The following is a 22,676-nucleotide window of genomic DNA, read 5'->3' on the forward strand; positions in this document are numbered from 1 at the left end:
GATCCTTCTTTGTGTTCTCTACTCTCCAATAGATCTATGTGTTGTTCTTCATTCGATCTTTATGGTGCGATGAAGGTGAGTCTGCAAATCGATCAACAATTTTGTGGCTTGGAAAAAGGTATATTGTTCTGTTTTATCTAAGTGTTCAATATAAAAGTGGCAATATGAAATGATAACATATAATATATAGTTACACAATAGACTGACTGCATAGCCACATATATTCACTTCATGTGCTACCATTTTTCACAGAATACCGTCTGCTATATTGAGAGGACACCATAGTTACGAAGAAAGGAGAAAGGGCAAATAGAAGAGTCGAATGTATCTCAGGTATTAACGTGCCCACTTTAGACATGTTTTGTGTTAAAATCGTGAATGTAGATTACTTATTTATCAAACGAAAGCTTGAATTGCCAGAAAGAGCTGGATTGTTTCCTGATATTGAATGAAATGTCAGCAGTTATAAGGAACAAGCACACTTAGGTTTAGTTAAATTTGTAGTTATATATTTCTTTTAGAAAATTGTAAATTTGTTCAAAGGAAAATGAGAAAACCACCAAATGTGTTGACATGATTGCCTATTTGTCAAACTTAAACTTGAATTGCCAGAAAGAGCATAGTTATGTTTTGTTAAATTAGTAATAAAAAATAATTAGGAAATTGTGGATTTGTTCATGAATCAAGTAGAAGGGAAAAGGAAAATAGGGAAATCCACCAGATGTGTTAGATGTGTTGAGATGATTGCTTATTTGTGAAATTAGAAGTTAAATGGTAAGAAAGAGGTGGATTGTCAGGTCTAAATTTTCGTTTTCTGTTTTGTTTTCATGAAAAATTGTGTACACAATGTGGCGAAGCACAACATGTTGAATGGAGTAAGATCCAAACACCTACTCACAAGATCGTTGTGCCCTATGATACCCTATCAAATGTGCCAGAAGGTAATAGTTTGATCTTTTAATTGGTGCTATTGATACTTTGTCACCTGTATTTAAACTAATGGCTTAATCTATGATTGGTTCTAAATGTACATTACGATTTAGCATAACTTAGTACCATTATGTAACAAGATAAGAGCGTATGCTTGATCTATTTTTTGTTTATTTTTATTGTGATTATTGCAGATGCTGGTGAAACCAAGAGTCTGTTGGATAAGCTTGTGGTGCTAAAGCTTAACGGTGGTCTGGGGACAACAATGGGATGCACCGGTCCAAAGTAAGTTGCTATCGAGTTTACACAGTTGTGAATTAACACATTATTGCATAACTAATTTCGTGATTCCGTTAACAGCTTCAAATTTATGTCTTTGGTTGCCTAATGATCTTAATTGCTTAATTAAATATTAAGATGCAGCTGATAGAGCTGAAAATGGTACATTGCCACCACCGACTGTTGTTGAAGATTGTTCATCTGAAAAGTTGAAAATAAAGCAAGTTTCTGATAATCAAGAACCCTGCTGTAGCTCAAATCAACAGTTAGTAGTAAAGTCGAGCAAATCAACAGTTATTAGTAAAGTTGAGCAATTGACCTTTTATGCCTTTTTTTCCATACTAATGGAAAATGGATAATCCTTTGTTGACACATGATGGTATTCTTTACTCGAATAAATTTATATATGGTATTTCGTTTTTTTTTATATTGCAATAATCATTTAGTAGTCTTTACGAGAACTAATTTTGATTAGGAACTTCATGATAGTTAGGGGTAAATTAACAGTTTTGGATAGCAAAATTTGAATCGTTCACTTTGAATTGGAACCCTTATTTATATTTTTGGATGATAGTATTTTTTGTTTGATTTTATAGTTCATTTTTAGTTTGTAAATCATGAAGAATAAGAGCCTTTTAACAGCTGATTAATAACCCATTTTCTTAGGCGTTGCTGGTGCTGGTATATTTGCTTTAGGAAGTGTTGGTTGGAAATTAGAAGGATATTTTCTCGGTTTTGAAAGACACTGTCAAAGCTGGAGTAGGTGGGGCAGAAAAGTTGGGGGTCAATGCGCGGATGGAGAGGGAAAAAATTTCTCAGTCACTCAGTTTAGAGATGAGGTGACAAATCAGATCTGGAACAAAGTGGCGGCTGAAGGTTTTAGATGCAACATATGGGTTCCAAAAAAGGTCATTTTCTTTATCTGGAAGCTCGTGCAGGGCTGCATCGCTGAAAAAATTGCGCTTCTGCAGCGTGGGATTTCTATTATGTAAGTTACATTGATCTAAAAGTATTAAATCCCTTCTATTTTTTTGAGATGCCATAATCATGTATTAGTTTTTCAGGTTAATGAGAGTTTTGCCTATTGAGGAGAGACTTGGAACTTTGGAAGTGATGGGTTCAAAAGCATCTCAACTCATATTAGAGATATTACATCCAGTTAGGAAGCAGGTAAGTCATCCAATGTTTTTTCAAAACCCTACATACAGCCTTCATCTGTATTTTCCCTCATCTCCATCCTCTATTCTGGTTTAAGCCATTCGAACGATTCAACATCAGGTATGATCAATCTTCCTAATTCCGGATCTTCTTTCAATTCAATTCATTCTTTCTAATAGTTCTCTACTTTGTTGTTGTGGTGCGTTTCTTGGTTCCGATTTGGTGGCCACGGTGATTGGAACTGATGGTGGTAGTGGTCGCCTAAAAAATCGGATACGATGCCATGGTGGTTGCACACCACCGTATCATCGCCACTTCTTCGATGTGAACTATCGGATATGATGTTATCTTAGAAGCCGTAGCGACTTCAAGTTTGTTAAAGCTTGGTGTTCTGTTACAAAAAAAACCCCTAATTTCTTCCTACAAAACCCTATTCGCACTCCTCTCATCTGGATATTTTTATTAACGTCTCTTTTGATTTTTTTTACTGCCAACCAAAGGAATGTTGTTTTATGTTTCTTTAATTGTACATGATGCATATAAATATTTAATACCTGAAAAGTAGAAGTGCCTACATATATTATTTGCTATTTTCTTGAAAAATTGAGAAGTTTTACATCAATTTTCCTTGATTGTAGGCAAGATGTTGCTGGTAATGCTACCATCCAGTCATTTTACCATGATGTTGTCCATCTTTAGGTTTGTCATTTTATTAAATAAGATGATATAAGTTCTCGCATTAATGTCGGTAATTATAAGTTATCAATAGGTATATCAATGCCTATCAGACAATTTGAAATTTTGTGCTAATTAAGTGGTATTATATTAAATTTTAAGTTGATTCTTATTATTTTTTAATATGTAGGTTTTTTTGAGCAAACATTTGTTTGCATCTGTGGATGCTAAAGTGCCACCATCACCAATGGCTGATGTTAGGGCACCAAAAAGTGACAATGAAATCAGACGAAAATCTGTGGGTGAAGTTCCTACTGATGCCCAATTTGATTCTTCGGTGATATGGACAATCTATTCATGGGTTGCAAGTATCTCTTCTGTTTTTTGTGTTCATAACTATAACATTGATATATTATTTGTTAACTCATAACACTCACTCATTTATTTCATATCAGTATTATAAGAGGTTACTCGGTGTCGGGAAAATCATGCAGCTCTTCAACCATGGCTGGACAGGTTAGTGTACCCGAACTTTTATGCCTTTTTTCCATACTAATGGATCATCCTTTGTTGACACATGATGGTATTCTTTACTGGAATCTATATATCTATATATATTAATAAATGAGATGATTTGGGCCATGTAAAGAAACTATGCACCAAATGACACAAATTGTTTAATAAGAGTGGTAAACATCTAATATTCTAATAACAGGTGGGCCAGTTAAGGTTTTTCGTGTGCCACCTTAAACGCTATTTCATTTGAAGTTGACCCATTTCATATTTATTTTGTTTGTTTGGTAGAATGATATCTATATATGGCTCTTATCAACATTTATTTTGTGGGTTGCTCTGCCAATGTGCTTTAATAATATAATAATTTCCCAACTCAGTGGGTGTAAGAAAACCAACTTTTTATTTTCTGAACCGTACCTGGATACTGGTTAGGGAAAGGTGGAATATAATATTAGCAATGGTTAAGATGTTGGCATGAAATTTGATGTCCAGTTTCTAATATAATTTGGTGTTATTAGTTTACATTTGATTAAGACTTGAGTTATATTAGAGCTTGCCCTATGATGTTGGCTTGAAATTTGATGTCCGGTTTCTAATATAATTTGATTTTATTAGTTTACATCTGATTAAGACTTGAGTTTGATTAGAGCTTGCACTATTATCGTATATAGTTTATGTAATTTGGTTATATTAGTTTACATTTGATTAAAACTTGAGCTTGATTAGTTTTGACCCGTTTCGGCCCAAACAAAGTTGTTATTTAGTTTAGATTTTTTTAATACTTTGTTTCATCTTAGGCTTTAATGCAATATTGATTACAATTATGTTTAACAGAAACAAGAAGATGGCTTATGCAACACTAAAAGTATTGATTCACTTTCATTGTTAGGGCATCCAATCTTTTGTTTCACGTTTTTAGCGTAATTTAACAAAGTATTTGTTTTACCATACGTGAAGCTCTCACATTTGCGCTTCGGCAATTGGAACGAAAACGCTTAGGAGCACCCTCAAGCTTTTTTAAACCACGAATCCAACGCAAGGGATGAAAATGACAAACATACATCACAAAAGGTATTAGTCATCATATTCATGTTTGACAAAGTAGTTTAAATTTATATTTTTTGTTTGACTAATTCTTTTTCTACTCTTTGATCCTCAATGATTTGGTTACATCTTACTTTAATCACTATCAATAAAGGCTGACTACTACTACAATTAGAAGTTTCTGCAAAGAAAATTGTAGCCTTGGGGCTGATTAGGTGCCTGTACCATGTAGGTAAATGCTAGGCTTGACGTTATTGATTTTCCTTAAAATTTAAGTGATTATAAGTATACAAATATTTTATTTTTTTGCTGAAGTTAACTAATGGTGGCTAGAAGCAATCCAGGTGCATGGGTGCATGATACAATTTTATTTTTGTGGAAGAATTGCCTATTAAACTATACGTAAAATCGTAACTCCTACGATCTTTGGGTTACAAAACTTTTAGACAACATACGTAGTGAAAATATTTAAGGAGAATGTGGGAGTCTACAGTGACTTAAAAAGAAGCAGGAATAAAACATAAACTGAAGTTGCATTTTGATCACTAATTTCTATTTAGGGACTAAATTAGTGACTCATATTCAATGTAATCATTAACTTTGTTTAAACTAAATTTCTTAGGTAGGCATTAACTATTTAGGGACTGAATTGATGTTGTTAAAACTCATTTTTGGTGAAGAATATTGTGATCTGCACACTACTGTTGAACCAAGACCGAGGGTAGCATAAGGAGGATTTTTGTACAACAGTTAAGAGGTTGGAATAGTGGATGTTTTTTCAAGGTAAAGAGTGTTTGTATAATATATGGGCATGTAACTTTTATTGTGATCTGCACACTACATGGGCACGTAACTTTTAAGGAAACTATTTGGACCAACTAGCAAACTGAGCGGGTGGGGCAAGTGCGGGTCACCGATTAAAATGACTTTGGGTCAGAATGGGTTCGGGTCAATATGAATTATGATTAAAATGAGTTCAGTTTAAGACGGGTTTAGAGCAAAATGAGTTTGGCTCATTTAAGAAATTCTTAATTAAGTTCTGGTCAATATGGGTTTGGAGCAAAATTGGTTTGGTCAAACAACGAATAGTTTAAAAGAAAACTTTTAATTTTTGGAATCTCTTGAAAAAAGTAACTACAGGAAAATCGGGTTGGGTACTGGTGAAACGGGTAGTTTTAGATACAGGCTAAAAAGGTTCATATCTAATCAACTAATTTTGTAGAGGTGATTTTGTAAACCTATATCTAATCAACTAATTGATGAGGTTACTTTTTAAGTAACGGAATGCTTCTTTCATTTCAAAGTTTATTTAAACACTGTTAAATAATATAATTTACTTTAGGTAATCCGTGTAACACACGGGTACTTAAACTATTAGTAAAACCTAAAAGACGAAAACAAAAGATCCTATTGTGAAAACTATACTTTTCATTTCTTTTATTTAATATACTTCCACAGTTGACGTCACCTAAACAACCACATAACCAGGTAAGCCTACGTATCAAACATAAATACATGCTACGATTCTTTCCAAAATAATGTGTTATAGTTTAGTGTATCATCTTAACTATCATCATGTAGCTCCGTACACAAACGTTATATGAGTTAACTTGAGTATCGTAGATGTGGGAAACCAAAACAGAAACAAAAATGCCTTTGATTCAGCCCTACAACCTTTTCTAGAATTCCAGGTATGATGACATATTTACACCTATAGTTGTGAAATAATTGAATTACAATGCTTTTTGAAAGACATGGTGCAGATCTTTATAGCTTCACTCATTCACTCGATATTTCAATTTGTTGCATCCTACTATAAGCCTGAATTGTTATGAGATAGACACCATCTTTTTATGTGTAATTTGTTATGTATTGTATACTTTAACTGATGTATATTACAATTTTTCAAGGCTCTAATCTTTTTTCTTCTAATTTGATTATATAAGCAGCCAACCAACAATGACTTTTGCAATTACTATTGGTTTATGCTCACTCCCTTACTTTTATAGATGATTATGAATGGATCTAATAATTATTTATGAAATCGTTTTAATCTCAGCTCACTTTCATCTTATTTTAGGTTTAAGCACTTTAGTTGTTTACTGACTCGGAAGGAGGGAGGGAGGGTTGATTCAAGAAAAAGGCTGAGGTTTAAAAATTGGAAGTTTTCTGCAACAGGGTTGTTTAGGTATGCAGTAACTTATTTATTTGTTAATTATTTCAGACATTCTCTCTTTCAATTTGTAAGGTATGGATTTGACATTATTCCTCCCTAAAATCATTGTTTTAGTTGAACAGGACCACATGATTAGTCTTATTCATGTAAAAAGAAAAATTACAAGAACAATGCTTAATATGTTGGAACAAAAAGAAAGTTGGTGATACAATCTTGGCTAAACTCACTCCTTTTTTTTTTTTTTTAAGTTGTAGGTGGTAGGCTGAGCAATTAGAGTGCATTAAAGAGGAATTCTGGTAATGGTTCAATTTATGCATTTAGATACTAATCTAAATTTACCTACTTAATCTTCATGTAAAAATTAAAAATATAAATTAAATATTTTTAATTTACAAGAGTTAAAAAGAAATTAGCTGAGAACACATGCAATGCTATTTTTAGTAAGGTACATCATCGATTAATATCATATTCATGTTCCAGATTTTATTAAAGATTGTCCTTTAAACCTCCTAAGAACACCTTTTTGGTGCCGCCGGTGATCCAAATGTTTCTTGCTATCTCTTATATTCATGCCTATTTATTATGAATGTAAATGTAAACTTGATATGAAGTTTTTAATAAAAATTTGATAAATACGATATATATTTATTTTATTTGACTTTCATTTAAATTTTTTTATTAACCCAAAGAAGTGTATCACACGGGTTCGGTTTGCTGACAAAAGATTGAGATGTATTAGCTTTTGGAAGGCATGTGAATTATAAGCCTGCTTTTGAAGTCGTCTTTCTATGGATCAATGAACTTTTGTCGTCAAAAGACCATCTTGACTTTTTCACCCTATTGTGCATAATACAATATTTTTATGAACATTATTTTTAGGAACTTTCTTAAGATAGAGGTTCTTAAATGGAGCATGATAGCACAATTGTTTTTTATAACCTATTAAAGCTTTTAGTTGACTTCAAACTTGGTTTTAGAATTTGATGCCCTATTAGTGAGGCGAGCGAAGCTCTTGTGAAAACGCATTAAGTAGGTGGTGATGCTTCATGTGAGATGCAACTTCTAGAATCAAGGACCGAGATGGATGGAGATGATGGAAAAGGTTGGGAGACTGTTGATTTTTTTAGAACGAAACTTTTAAAACTACTTTGTTCATGTAATCTTTATTTTAAAACTTATTCCATTAGTAATTCTTTTTAAACTGTTGCGTTGTAAGTTGGTACCTTATAGATGAATTATTATGCTTTCATAATATTTAGAGTTAGGCTTAACTAGAGCTTTGTTTGTATTTATTTTGATATATTATTACCTATAGCGTTCAGAAATTAATATATTAAACGTATTTTTGATATATTATTACGTATAATTATAATAATATAATATTAAACTTTCAATAATTAATATTTCTTTAATCAATTAATATACTTATTCCCCAACACATCGTACATTAATAAAATTTCACATTTGTTTATTCAAAAATTTAAATATCAGAATCCGTAAGTATTCACACATTTCTTAACGTTTAGTTAATATACCTTATTCTTCACACAATTTTCATTTGTTAGTATATATGTACTTTTAAGTTTAAAAAAATTTAAATTTTCCAACCCGTGAGTATTCACGGGTGATAACCTAGTGTTAAGATATTGCTGATGCTATAGTTTCTATTATAAAATTCAAAACACAAGAAATATCTTCCAATAAATTAGTATATATTATTTTATTTTCCCTTTTGTTTTTAACGATGTAAAAAATGGTTTTATGCGACTGCATATGCAACGTTTTGGCTAGTGTAGAAGGCACGGAATGATTTTTTAAAATCTGTGTTGGCGAGTTTAATAAAGTAAATAAAAGAAAATGAATTAAGGAGAGAAAAGAAAAGGAGTAGAAAAGAAAATTTTAATTAACTAATGTGTTCTTGAGTTCGAAGACAATTTGGAAGGATTTAGAATGAAGGAAAAAAACATAATTTTTCCTTTCTTTTCTCTTCATGGGCGAAGCTTGTAAGGGGCGGGAGGCGGTGGCCGACCCCCTGAACTTTCACTCAGTGGTGGAGAGTATGTAGTTTGCGTCTAGAAATTTTGGGTATATACGTTTTCAACCCCCCAATTTTATAGAAATTTTTAGGTCCGGTGGCTTCCTCCCCCAGGTCGAAAATCTCAAGCTTTGCCACTATTTTTCTCCCTTTCTTTTCTTAAAAAACTCTAGAACACAATTTTTTTTTTATTTACATCCTTTCAAAGCCTTTCTTTTCCTTTGTTAAATGAAACTTTAGAACACAACGTAAAAGATTTTACTTGCCATTAATATATATATTTTTTTCTAACCAATAACTGAAAGTGAATAACGGCATGCGATGATTTTAACTCATCATAGCTGTGAAAAGAATTATCCTTCATGGATTTGTAATAAAAAGTGGAATTAGATTGTCTCATGTTTGGGCTAGTCGAATAAGTTGAACTTCGATTTACAAGTGAACAACGAGCACTATGTCTTTCATTTCTTGAATCATTTGACATACCTAGGCCTTAATATGGTTGATCTATGGCCGGTTCTTGCAATAATCGCGCACCCACTATGCCTCACTCTTTTGGTATTGGTCTTTGCTTGTTTAGTTGCCAAAACTCAACAAGACCATTCATGATCGAGCCATGCATCGATTGTCTCCATTTCCAATAATTCTTTCTTTGTTGATGTTGATGTTTTAAATTATTATATTGGATATATAAAATATGAATATACATATCTATCATATGTTCACATTTTTGTCTTAATACGAATATAGTATATACATTAAGGACTTTGTCATGATAGCAAGTTAAGTGCACTGGAATTTTATTTTTCAAAAAAATAAAACCCAAAACGTGGTTTTTTTTCAATGTAATTCAAAAGAGTAAAATGCCAAAATGGTCTCTTAGCTTAGGCTACTTTTGTCACTTTATTCCAAAAAATGGAACTTTTTGTATTTTGGCCCCTGAGGTTTCATTAGGCAAACTAGGTTCGAATTTTCTGTTAATTTCTCCTTTTTTTTTGTCGGTTTCCTCATTTAAATAAAGGATACAATCGTCATTTTATGCCATAGTATATTTTAATTAAATGATGAAAACGACAATAAAATGGGAGAAGTTAACAAAAAAATTATAACTCAGTTTGCCAGTTGGATGAAAATGAGAACAAAAATAAAACCTCAGTGACACAGATACAAAAAGTTTCATTTTTTTAAACTGAAGTGGTAAAAGTAACATAAACTAAGAGACCATTTTAGTATTTTACTCTTTTTGCCATGTTCTATTGATGGATATATCATGTGCTCTATATATCATTCTTTTATATTTTTGCCCTATTATGTTGATGTGATATATCATGTGCTCAAATTGTGTATCACTCATAATACAATACACCATATGCCATGATTGATTATTACATGTTGTGAATGAGTGTCTAGAGGTGCATGTGTCTCACAATTCCTTTAATAATTGAATAGAAAGTTGTTTTTCTTATATGTATAGTGTTCGCATGCATCCTGATGTCGACATCCACTTGGCTACACAATTAAGTAAATGACATTCATAATTTAATATCTATTCGAGTATATACGATAATGTTGGTCAAAGGTCCGCCAACTAAAAGGTTGTGTTCAAGTCGCGACACCAATAAGTGCAACCATGGGTCCGCTTGTAGTCAAAGTAGCAACCATAACTTACCTACCTCAAACAATTTGCTTCACAAAGCAAACACAGAAGTGTTGAATGGTTTAGTATTGAAACGTCGACTGATCATCTTTTGTCTTTACTTGATCAGGGCTCGTGATTTATTTGTCTTCTTCATTTTGATTCTCATAATTGCCTTAAGGATTGACTTTGTCTTTACACATATATGAGTAATTCTTCATATCAAATATACGGTTAGTTCTTTGTCTTGGTGATTAATAGATATGTACTTTTTTACAAAGGTAAATGGTAAGTTATGACTTGTGAGGATTAATATCTTATAAATGACTGAAGTTTGTAGATATGCCTAGGCCCTATAGTACCTTAAATCGGCTTCACATCTTTACCAAAGTTCAGAGCCTAATATACATACAGATTCAAAGCCCAAAATACCTCAGCTCAAGTTCAAAGTGTGTGCAAATTTATGTGGGCTTACAACTGCTTTGGACTTACCTCGGCGGCTCCGCTCAAGTTCAAAGGTTTGCAAATTCATGGTCAAATCATGCATAGATTGTTCTCCCCATGTCCAAAAGTTCATTCTATGTTAATGTTGACGTTTTAAGTAATATATGAATAGATGTATCATATATGGCATGGGGTTGTTTACGGTACAAACCATATTTATCCTACAAAGCGTGAGAACATATCGTAGCAAGCACTTAAAAAAGTTAAATTAGTACATACTAAAAAAATCATACATAAAAGTAGCACTTTTGAATTATATTAGCACATGAAAATTAATCAAGATAATTGATTTTAGCACATATGTGAATGATATCAACACTTTATGAAAAATTATATAAACACATTGAAAACAAAAGTAAGTTCCAAATAAAGGATTAATTGCTTGTTAGCATAATTATAGGAAATTAAATATAATTGATATTATATATATATATTAAACCCATTAAGTGTAACTGTTTTTCAAATCATTCTCCACCATTAGATCTTGCTGAGATGAAATCTAAGCCACTTAAACTCATAAAAATAACTTCCATGGCAGTTCAAAGAAGTTCAAGCCAGTTTCTTCACAGGTGGTTACCACCGTCTTATTCTGCTCATTATCTCCACAACTCAAGCTGGTGGTTTTGCTACACTCATGACCTCCACAACTCCAGCCTCCTACAATCCTGGTAAACCGCCAATTCAACTGCCCACTCTCCCCTAATTTTAGGGTTTGAAGAGGTTAAATATAGAATGATGAGCGCAAGAAGGAAATCTGAAGTGGAGTTCTCCTTGACGACGGTTCCCCATGCTCCTGTAATTGCCGATTTGTGCTTCTCACCCACCCATAAATCATGGGTTCCATCTCCAAATAAAAAATGCAAGAAAATAGATGCCTCCTACGATTGACAGAGTTCTCCAGAGCAGGGGTTGATCTAATTGATAGGGTAAGCATCTAGATTGAAATTAGGGTTTCTGATGATTGTAATTTTTATGTTCTCGAACTTCCATCAGTTGGTGCAGTTCATCAAACCAGGATGCCTTCCACTGATTCACTTCTTCTCCCGCGAGTTCAAGGTTAGCGAGTTCTTAGTCTGAAATTATTATTTTTTATTTCTTCTGATTCTTTCCTGCTGTTTCCAATCACCACCGTTTAACCTCCCGTCACAGGAAACCCTAATGGAAAAAGGAAGCTTTCATCATCAAATCCACAAATCTCAATCAATTCCAGTTAGTTTACTACACACTTCAACCTTCATCAAGGGCGTTGGTTTTTATTACTTCTACTTCTGCTTTAATTGCATTTTCGGTTCTAAATCTCGTACAGAGCAAGATGTATTCATTGATTTTACCCATTTATTCACTGTTTTTGTTGCTTAATTTAGTAGTGGTTTTTTGTATTGTGATGTTTCTTATGTAATTATTGTTTGCACTACAGGGCTTCAGTTTAGCGCAAGCAATTTGCAAACTTTAGATCGGAATTTTCTGTCACCGGCGACTTTGAATATATCCTGGAAGCGATTTGCGACGGTGAAGGCTTTGAATGCTGAAAATGATTCAGTCATTCCTTTTACGGCCACCGTGTTTGCTCATGGTATGTATGTATAATTTGTGATTATTTTGCTAGGGTGTATAAATCAACCATGCTATCAGGATCGATCAACTGGGGTATTTTAGTCATACTCTAGGATAAATTCATTTTTGGAATAATACCATTTTGTATTAATATTATAAGTAATTTATAAAGGGAACTCAATCTTTTGTATCAATTGACAGTAAAGAATCAATGAACAATGAATGGCAGAACTATAAGATGATCTGTTCCCTTCCTTGGCAATGAATTCAGTTCTATAGTATCAGGCTCTTTATATATCATGGATTCAATTTAGAAAATGAAATATAATAAATAATACTTGGGTTTAGTATTGATACAAATACTAAACTTTTTCACCAGTATTAATTTTAGTTTGAAGAGTTCCTTACTGTTTTTTTGCTACTGTGTACATTTAAAATAATAATAATAATAATATAATATGATTATTCAAGAATGCCTCAACTTTTTTTATTACCTTTTTTTACACATATGTCATTACAATGTTGTAGACTTGAGACTTAGCATGTAGAGAAAGATAACGAAGATGGTTTATACATCAATTGTGTGGCAGGTGCTTCAAATCTATGGGCCCTAATTATAGATGCTAGAGCTGTTTTTTGTTCTGTAGCTTATGAACTGTCATCTATCTTCTTTACAAGGTTTTTGCTGGTTCTGGAGCCACAATATTTTTTCCTTCATGTTTGACGACTTAAAATAACTAACAAGAATTTATCCTTTTCTTAGGACTGGATCATGGGATAGTTGCAGCCAATGGAAGCTCTTTAGCTGTTATAACAAGGGACACTTCCATATATTTCCTTTTGTATATATATCCGCCTGAGTTTCAAATATTGTATTTACTCTTAGAAAACACTAAAAAGATCTTATTTATTCAACAATATATAAGGTCACGTGCTTTGTGCGAAACAAACCTATTACCTGCTATATTGGTGAATGATTATTATAAAATTTTTGCAGGCATGAAGTTGAGCTTGCTGCAGCCGCGAGCCAGCCTTTCCCAAATGATGATGATGCTTATAAAGAGGTCAAGGTCACTTTTTTTAGTAAATGGGTCAGGGTTATCATTTTTAGTAAACGGATCAAATTATCATTTTATAACCAGGTTAGATTACCATTTTTAGCAAACAAGGGTCAAGGTTACCATTTTTATTTTGTGGGTTCAAGGTAACAATGGATGCGCAAGGAGAACCAAGTTGACCCATTCAGCAAATGGGTCAACATTATATTTGTTTACTATAATTTACCCATCTTACCCATTATAATTGTGTATTGTTCCGGTTATAATTTACATGCTTTGCTTTTGGTATTTTCTTTTTTGCTCGACCAAGGCCGCAACAAATTGAGGCATGTGAAGTTACAGTGGAAGATTGGGAAATTCATGTACAAATTGAGTAAGTCTTGTAATCAAACGAGATACTCACCCGACTCGGGCTCTAAAGGAACATGCATGTCGATAATGCTCTTAATTCTTCAGGTACATATCAATGAGTCAGAGGTTATATTAATGTTTTTGAACTTTGATACTTTTTTTTTTGGCAAAAGTTGTTGGTTATCTAAAACAAGGAAATATATTCTTATATGTTATATGCAACTATGTTGACGTTTTTTTAGCTCTAGCCAAGAGGAATGTGATCGGGGGGAACGAGATGTGTCCGATCTGCGGCCTTGAGCCAGAGACAACCGATCTATTGGCCAGGTGCCTTTTTGCAAAAACGGTGAGGTGGTTGGTTTGCGTCTGGACAAAGGTTCTGGTGCGGTGGTGCCAATTCCTTTGACTCTGTAGCCCAAATGCTTTATCATTGCCACGACTAGGATATGTGGCCCAAGAGACACAAGGTGATCCAAGCCATTTCTATGAAGACTATATGGAGGCTCTGGTCTAATCGGAATGATAAGGTCTTCAACTGGAAGCACAAGTCCGCTAATATGGTCCCGGAAGAAATACAAGTTGGGTCTTATTGGTGGATGGAGAAGAGATGCCGCATCAACGGTCTTAGCATGGAGAATTGGACCGCCTTTGAAGGGTTAGACTTTGGCTTGGGTGTGGTTGTAGTTGTGTTGTGTCTTGCTTTGTTCTGGTGTATGCAGTACGCTCTACTCTCTGATGCCTTAGTTTCTTGCTAAGGAAATGGTTGTATGTTTTGTTTCTTTAATAAGGTTCTCCTTTGCTGGCAGTGTTTTGATTGTTTAATAAGGTTCTCCTTTGCTGGCAAAAAAATTATCTTGCATTTTTATGCTCAGAAAATGAAAGGACAAGACCTGTGTTTTTGTTCCTGAGGGAATTAAGACAAACATACTGCCTCATCTGATATGATTAGCACACAAGTGTCTTAACTTATATGTCAACTAATGTCTAATGGTAATGGAAAATGAAAATAATTATTATATTTGTGTTGCAGGGTATGTTGGTCTCATTTGTGGTGGACTTCCATGCCAAGGGGAATATAAATGGTTATAATCGCCATAGATATCTCGAATCTCCTTTGAAAGATGAGAAAAGTCATCAAATTCACAAATTGTAGTATTCATGAAAAATATTAGCCTTTTGAACCCACCAAAGTATATCATGACGGAAAACGTGATTTACATTTTGAGGCTTGCAAATGGTTGCTTAGCAAGATACGCAATAAGATGTTTGGTTTGTGATTAGGGGCGGACCTAGTAAGGGGTTGGATGGGTAGACACACCCCTTGAAAAAGAAAACAAATTTTGTGTATTTTATAGGGCAAAATCACAACCACACCCCTTAAAAAATTTGGTTAAACCTCTCATCCGTACTCCTTGAAAATATTTCCCGGTTCCTTGTGATTATTATCAAGTAAGGCTTGGGATTATGGCAATTGGTTGTTATGATCTCCCCCATTTCCACTTATGGGTATTCTTTTGAGGTAATCATGCTGATGAGGCAAGTGTTTTCGGTTAGTAAACCTAACAAGTTAGAAAAAAAAATAAAAATAACCCTAGAAGTTGCATGCCCACCCCATCTTACTGCGAATTCACGTTTGCGTTATAATATAATCGACAAGTATGCTTCGTCGTTCTTACAAAAAGTATTAAATAAAACATTGAAAATGGAAGCATTCTCCACCTTTTTTTGGATAACGATGTGTGTTATCTACCAGATTTACTTTATATTGTTTTATGGTTGTTAACTTGTGACGTTCGTTTTCCTTTTATAAAAGATTGTTGTTTTTGTTTGTCTCCTTGTATAATTTTGTCTACACTTGATATAGGTTAGCTTTTTATGTCACGTTAGTTCATATAATTTTGTGTAATCTGACTCTGTTTTATTTCTTTATGTTCATTCATGTTATATTACATTAATGCACGTAACCCGTCCAACGGACGGGTATTAAACTAGTTATTTAGGTTATTATTTTACCGTTTCTCTATAATTGGTTGGATGCCACATGACACTTTTTAAATGATTCTTACCGTTTGTATACGAAATGTAGTTTTTATTTCATCATACTTTTATTTGAAATATCTATCATATGTTCACATTTCTGTCTTGATACGAATAATATATGCATTAAAGACTTTGTCATGTTAGCAATTTAAGTGTCCTGGAATATTATTTTTTAGTAAAACGTCAAAATGGTCCTTGAATTTAGGTTACTTTTGCTATTTCAGTCTAAAAATGAACTTTGTATCTGGGTTCCTGAGGTTTCATTTTTGTTCCTATTTTTATCCAATTGGCAAACTGAGTTAGAATTTCCTGTTAACTTCTCTTATTTTTGTTGTTTTCCTCATTTAAGTGAAGGGTATAATCATCATTTTATGCAATAATATATATTATAATTAAATGAGGAAAAGGATAAAAAATGAAGAAGTTAACAGAAAATTCTAATCCAGTTTGACAATTGTATGAAAATGGCAATAAAAATGAAACCTTGGGACCCAGATACAAAAAGTTTCATTTTTGGACTGAAATGACAAAAGTGGCTTAAACTCAGAGACCATTTTAGCATTTTACTCTTTATTTTGGCATTTTACTCTTTATTTTTCCTAATTAAAAACCTAACAAAAAGCCCCTTAGAAAAAAAAAAGAAAAAAGAAAACTAAAACTGATATCAAGGTATATATCATTCTTTTACAATATTGCCCAATTCTGTTGATGTGAGATATCATATCATATGTTCAAATTGTACATCACTCATAATACAATAAACCACATGGCATGATTGATAATTACCTGTGTCACTCATAATACAATAAACCATATGGCATGATTGATAATTACATGTGAATGGGTGTGTTCAGAGGTGCATGCGTCTCACTATTCATTTAATAATTGAATAGGAAGTTGTTTTTCTTTATCTCTATGTCGACATCCACTTGGCTACACAAGTAAACGACATTAATAAAATAATATCCATTCGAGTATGTAAAGTAATGTCGCTCAAAGGTCCGCCAACGAAAAGGTTGTGTTCAGGTACCGACACCATTAAGTGCAACCACGGGTCCGCTTGTAGCCAAAGTAGCAAACAAAACCTACCAACCTCAACAATTTGCTTAATGAAACAAACAGAGAAGCATTCAATGGTTTAGTATTGAAATGTCGATTGATGTCTTCTGTCTTTACTTGATTAGGGCTTGGGATTCATGGTCTTCTTCATTTTGATAAGCATCTACATTCTATGGTGAAGTTTGTAGCCTAAGATTTGAATCAGCTTCACATCTTGGCCCAGGTTTAGAGTCCAACATACCTACAGATTCAAAGCCCAACATACCTGCACTTCAAAAACTCAAAAGGTAACTGCAAATTTATGTGGGCCTACAACTGCTTTGGGCTCACAGAAGTGTATGCTTTAGTTACAGTTTACACATATTTATAATTATAATTTATGTTCATGCATCGAGTGCTTGCTTTCTAGTTACTATGACATTTTGATATTTCGATTTTATTAACTAGTAGGGAATCCCTCGCTTCGCGGCGGGTGTAAAATTCAACCACATTATTAACTTACTGTTGGGTATTGTACAGTTTTACACTTTCACTTAAATTAAAATAATTCAGTTGATATCAAGTTGATGAATTGATCTCGCCCGTCTTTAATCTTGGATACAAAGCTTGAAAGTTTTAGCTAGGTTTGGTTGGCTAACAATTAAAGTCACGATAGTGAATTTAGCTTGGACCTCCCTTTTATAAGACAAGGGACGCTCGAAGTTTTGTTTAACTTTGTGATGTATGATATATCCCAACCATCACATGAGCACTTTTGATCATGCATTGAGTATGCTAAGATAAACATGCAATTCATCTATATAACTCGACATTTTTTTTATTTTCTATTCTCCATCGACGTGGGATAAATACATATGTTATGTGCTTTTTGTTACTATGACCAATGAGACGAATAAGGTAACTGAAAGCATGATGGATGTTCTCCTTTTATAACAACATACCCTTGCAATATTTTTAATCATGCGATGTGGAGTAGAAAAATAATAGGTTTATGAACTTTCTTGGAGTTCAAACTCGGACAACCTTATTCAACTCGTCCACAACTCGGCCTACTCAGCGAACCAGTCTTGTAGCTTTCTCCACCAATTGATGAACAAATTAAAACTTTCCTTTACTATATGGTCCAATGGGCGATTAAGCATAAAAATAAGTTAATTGAAAGTCTGATGGGTGTTCACCGCTTGTACCAAATGAAAATATAAAAACCTTGCAAATTTTTTAACAAGATGATGTGAGATAGCATGACCTTTCTTAGATGGACAAAATTATAATTTGCAAGGTGGGCTATGTATCACCGCTTGTACCAAATGAAAATATAAAAACCAAACAAGAAAACGTTTAACACATTCGATCGATTTAGAAACGACAACACGAAAATTGAAGTCAAATTGTAGATAAAAATAACTCGCTTGGAGCGCTGATATAGAAAAACGAAACCCATAAAAATAATCCCGTAACAGAAAATTCGTAATAAACTCAAAATGATAATTTTATTAAAGGTCAGAGGTTGCAGTGTAAATTGGTTAAAAAAAATAAAAAAGAAAAATTATAATTTTATTAAAGTTGATGACCAAATATTAAAATCATTAAAGTCTAAACATAATTATTCACTAAAAAACAAAAGAAAATTCTATTAATATGCAAACAAACTGTTATATTAAAAATAACTAGGATTTTTTCATCGCACGTTACAGCGGGTAATCTGCATACGGACCAAATGGTAAAGAATCAAATGTTTAAGCTACTATATTATATTACTTACAATATATAATCAAAACCAACTTGTTCTAATTAATAATGGACGATTTTAAAGCACTAACTTTAGATAACGTAAAAGTAAATTAATATTTTTTTCCATGAGAACCAGCTTGGTCATTTTCTAAAAAAACTATATCGCGAATTTATTTGTAAAAAAAAACAAATGAAAGAAAGTTATAATAGCAAAAATAAAACTTTTTGGTTAAATGCCTATATTATTTAAAGTGTAAGGGATTAATTTGAAGCTTTAAAAAATATTGTTGCACTATACCAATATAAAACGGTTTAGAAAGGATAAAAATAACTATTGGGTTAAATGCCTATATTATTTAGTTTTTTAACAAAAAAGGTGGGTATCAAAAAGCGTCACCTCCCACCCCGTGCATTTTGGGCTTGAAAGAGAAAACCACGTATCGCTCAATACCCTCTCTTCAAATCCCTTCGCAACTTATAACCTGAACTTTTGTTTATACTATTCTAATATTGTTTTATGTTTTATGCATATACAGTATTTTTCCACATTATGCGAAGGAATCCCACTTACTTTCAAGTACAATTTTATTTTGTGGTTAAGAACTTGATTGATCATATTAGGTGGAACCACAATGTCCATAATTCTGAACCAACCATTAAATTAAAATAAATAAATTTAAACATTTTAACAACTAATCCCAACAACTCAAATATTCAAGGATGACACAATAATCGGAGGGAAATAATAACAACCAATTAGTATAGTAATAATATTTATTTAGTAGTGGCCATAACAAGGATGGCACAATAATCGGAGGGAAATAAATCAACAAAGGATATATTTACACAGGACAATTAAATAGAAAAGAACTGTTTGCACATGAATCCGTAAAACCCATTTGCTTGATCTTGGTTTTTTGTCGGTATACACGTATAAAAATATACAACATATATTGGTGTGTTATAGTTAATAGTCAAGTACATAATGAGATAAGTGTTAAACAAAAACGGGAACGACACGAGGATCCAAACTCGATATTTTACTTTTTTTTGAATGGCTAAAAATTTCTTTTATTTCTCTCGTCTGTAGAACTTGATCTCAATACCTCCCTTTCTCAAAGTGTTTAAAGGTTTTGCATTTGCCAATAGATCATCACCCTATTAGTAATATTCTACTTTTTTTCTTTCTATATATGGTAAACACTTGGTAGCCAGTCAATTAGGACTACGAGTTGCATCAAGACATATTAGTCCGCCTTCGTGTCCAGGGGCGGATTGATGAGTAGCTTAGAGGGGCTAAGGCACCCTTTAAAAAAAACATTTTTTATAGTTAATTATGTTAGATATATTGCTGTGCCACTCCATAATTTTCCAATAGGGCTTAAAAGGCCCCTTGCAGTGGCGGACCCAGGAATTTTTCAATGGGGGTGCGTAACATTTTTAAAAATTTTAGGCCCCAAGGTATATAAATAAAAAATTGGTTCGAATCGGGTCGGTTCGGGTCGAGTCGGGTCATGTAAAACAAAAGAACTTAATTTATATAACCCACCATTACATAATGAAAACAAAACGAAGCACATGTCTACTATGGTTAGTATGCGGCTATAATAGGCCGCTGGAGGTGGATAATATCAACCAAAAACCAGCCAAAAATCATCAAAAATAACAAAGAAACTTACCCGTGACTGATTACGGTGGTATGCGGCTGCTGACTGTTCACTGTTGTCGCTGTTGATGTTCTGATCGCTGGCGTGCAAGGACGATAAAGAGAGCAGGATAGAATATGTAACGGTTTTGGGCTTGTTTATTTTATTTTAGTTTGAAATATTGATGATTTGTTGGGTTTGTTTATTGGGCTAAGACTTAGTAGTAGGCTAGTTAAATGTATTGGGTATTTGGGTTTAGTTATTTAGGTATTAAAAGTAAAATAATTTAGGTAGCATTTTTTATAAAATAGGAGTTTACTAAAGAATATTTTTAAAATATAAATTGAAAACGCTTTTTACCTAAGGGGTGCGGACGAAAAAGTCCAAGAGGTGCGGACAGAAAATTTCATGGGGTGCGGACGAAAAATTCCAAGGGGTGCGGACGGGATTTTCGACGGAACTTAACACTAAAATTTTTTTTTCCTGAGGGTGCGCCCGCCCACCCTGGTCTAGCCTTAGGTCCGCCCTTGGCCCCTTGTTAGATAAATCCAATCCAAATATAGGGTATTTTTGACAAAAGTAGCTGATGGCTGAAAGCTGTCAAGCTGGTAGCTGGTGGCTGTGGCAGGAAGCTGGTAGCTAGTAGTTGTAGCTTTTTAAATATATTTGGTGTTAGTCAAAATAGCTGGAGCTTTTAATAAAATGTATAAAATAACCAAATGGACATAACTAAAAATTTAAAAAGCTTGTGCATTACAAAATTCATTATCTTTAAAGGTTAAAATAGTCATTTTTCTCTAAAAGCTTGTAGCTCCTTCTAAACGCTACTTGAAGAAACACTGATCTAATTAGGGAGTTAATTAGATTTGGTTTATGTTCCTTTCATAATGGTTAATCTTCTTATGGATATTTGAGCTCCGACTTGATAATCGATCCTGCAAAACAGAACACCGTTACTCGTTAAGAGGGGAATGTGGGGGTTTCCCTCTTAACCAGGCTCCGGCGTGAGAATAAGCGACTGCTTTGAGAGTAATTAAGTGCTAAGAGTGAGAGTAGAGGGAATAGAATGTTTAACCTGTGAAATGAGGTCTCTATTTATAGCCGGAGAGGTGTAAGGGGTTATGGGCTGATGGGCCTTGGGCCGGAAGCGGACAACAAAACGGATATGCTCTTTGTCTCACTGGCGTCGACCGCTTAGTGGCTTCTAGACGTTCCTCGGTGCTGGCGCACCTTGATTGGAACCACGTGTCACTGCTGTCGGCCTTGTTGTCCTTCTGTCATCAGCAGACAAGTGGAGATCGTGGGACAGTTGTCTCCGTCCTCTGATTGGTGCCACGTAGGCGTCCTTGTGTACTTCTCGTCAGACGATCGTGGCGCACGATTGACCAGAGCCTGCTGGACGCTCATTGGCTCCTTTTACTGCCACTTGTACCTTGTGTACCACTGTAGGTAGCCGTGCGCTTCCTTACTGTGTGGTTCTTGTTGGACAGCAAACTAACCCGCGCGGGGTTAGTATGCTCATTTGTTCCAACGTTTCATGCTAAGTGCTGATATCTGAGCCTCTTGAGGGCCGTGCCTCGCGCGGGGTAGATCAGAACGTGGAGTGTGGCGCGCGAGGACCTTATTAATAAGTTTACTGAAATAAGGAGTATGGTCTCACGCGCAAGCTAAGAGGAGGTTTGCGCGGCTTTTTGGGACCATACCCCTTCACTACTAGTAGGAGCGTTTAACCAAAAGCTTCAAGCTCCTAACCTAAAAGGTTCAAGCTCCCTCAATCAAACAAAAAGGCATTTTAAATTTCTAACTATTATTCTAGACAATCGCTAAAGGAATTTAAGTTATTGACTATTAACACCCCATAAAGATACAGAACAGATTGTGTTAATAAGCAGCTATTCTTCTAAAACAATGGGAATAGCCCAGTGGTGTTGATGAGTTTAGATAGAGCTTAGGATAGGAGAGGTCAGGGGTTCAATTCCCATGGTGTACAACGTTAGCCATTCAAAAAAAAAATCGATTTTTTTATGTTTTTTGACAATGAATATTACATAAGGATATAGAAAAGATGGTGCAAGGATCAGAAATATTTAGCGAACTACAGTCATCTTTTTAATTAGATTTGTTAGATGTAATGTGGGGACCATACCATCTCCTAGTTCAAAGTGTATTTTAAAAGTTTTATAAATAAAGGAGAAAAATGTCTGGATAGTCTTTGTCGTTTGTTCAAATTTTACATAGTCTCTAACCGTCTAAAATAACAGCTATAGTCGTAAACTTTTGCTCA

At 33.9% G+C, this 22,676-nt stretch overlaps 2 protein-coding genes and 2 long non-coding RNA genes across 10 annotated transcripts; all 4 read left to right on the top strand.

Annotated features, from left to right (window-relative positions):
• Positions 1 to 1,560: 1,560 nt before the first annotated feature.
• Positions 1,561 to 2,791, top strand: LOC118481193. Its single transcript, XM_035976484.1, has 3 exons — positions 1,561 to 1,588; positions 1,876 to 2,197; positions 2,274 to 2,791. Exons 1-3 carry the CDS (start codon positions 1,561 to 1,563, stop codon positions 2,461 to 2,463), a joined length of 540 nt encoding a protein of 179 aa, XP_035832377.1. The 3' UTR covers positions 2,464 to 2,791.
• A 10-nt stretch (positions 2,792 to 2,801) lies between these two features.
• On the top strand, positions 2,802 to 4,801 carry LOC118482166. Its single transcript, XR_004867555.1, has 3 exons — positions 2,802 to 3,066; positions 3,233 to 3,558; positions 4,516 to 4,801. It is a non-coding gene; the product is annotated as an uncharacterized LOC118482166 (long non-coding RNA).
• A 1,185-nt stretch (positions 4,802 to 5,986) lies between these two features.
• Positions 5,987 to 7,929, top strand: LOC118482167. The gene is made up of 3 exons (XR_004867562.1): positions 5,987 to 6,790; positions 7,027 to 7,074; positions 7,756 to 7,929. It is a non-coding gene; the product is annotated as an uncharacterized LOC118482167 (long non-coding RNA).
• Positions 7,930 to 11,479: 3,550 nt separating this feature from the next.
• On the top strand, positions 11,480 to 14,819 carry LOC110942075 (5'-adenylylsulfate reductase 1, chloroplastic). 7 transcript variants are annotated; one of them, XM_022183812.2, is made up of 8 exons: positions 11,480 to 11,879; positions 11,947 to 12,009; positions 12,103 to 12,162; positions 12,371 to 12,526; positions 13,271 to 13,349; positions 13,505 to 13,571; positions 13,876 to 14,021; positions 14,159 to 14,738. In XM_022183812.2, exons 2-7 carry the CDS (start codon positions 11,970 to 11,972, stop codon positions 13,888 to 13,890), a joined length of 417 nt encoding a protein of 138 aa, XP_022039504.1. In that variant the 5' UTR covers positions 11,480 to 11,879; positions 11,947 to 11,969; the 3' UTR covers positions 13,891 to 14,021; positions 14,159 to 14,738. The 7 variants fall into 7 exon arrangements, 5 of the variants coding, with proteins under 5 accessions (XP_022039504.1, XP_022039480.1, XP_022039470.1 ...); XM_022183804.2 differs by adding an exon at positions 13,098 to 13,185 and having other exon boundaries at positions 11,483 to 11,879; positions 13,505 to 14,021; XM_022183788.2 differs by having other exon boundaries at positions 11,481 to 11,879; positions 13,505 to 14,021.
• Positions 14,820 to 22,676: the final 7,857 nt, after the last annotated feature.

Source organism: Helianthus annuus, chromosome 1 (assembly GCF_002127325.2).
Source record: "Helianthus annuus cultivar XRQ/B chromosome 1, HanXRQr2.0-SUNRISE, whole genome shotgun sequence".
NCBI lineage: Eukaryota > Viridiplantae > Streptophyta > Magnoliopsida > Asterales > Asteraceae > Helianthus > Helianthus annuus.

Excerpts from the sequence above, each read along its gene's own strand:
- LOC118481193 (XM_035976484.1), top strand. The coding sequence starts at position 1,561 with ATGGATAATCCTTTGTTGACACATGATG. Across the intron at positions 1,589-1,875 it reads TCCTTTGTTGACACATGATG|GCGTTGCTGGTGCTGGTATA; the intron begins GTATTCTTTACT and ends CCATTTTCTTAG. Across the intron at positions 2,198-2,273 it reads CAGCGTGGGATTTCTATTAT|GTTAATGAGAGTTTTGCCTA; the intron begins GTAAGTTACATT and ends TTAGTTTTTCAG.
- LOC110942075 (XM_022183778.2), top strand. The coding sequence starts at position 11,970 with ATGCCTTCCACTGATTCACTTCTTCTCCCGCGAGTTCAAG. Across the intron at positions 12,163-12,370 it reads ACAAATCTCAATCAATTCCA|GGCTTCAGTTTAGCGCAAGC; the intron begins GTTAGTTTACTA and ends TTTGCACTACAG. Across the intron at positions 12,527-13,270 it reads GGCCACCGTGTTTGCTCATG|GACTGGATCATGGGATAGTT; the intron begins GTATGTATGTAT and ends TCCTTTTCTTAG.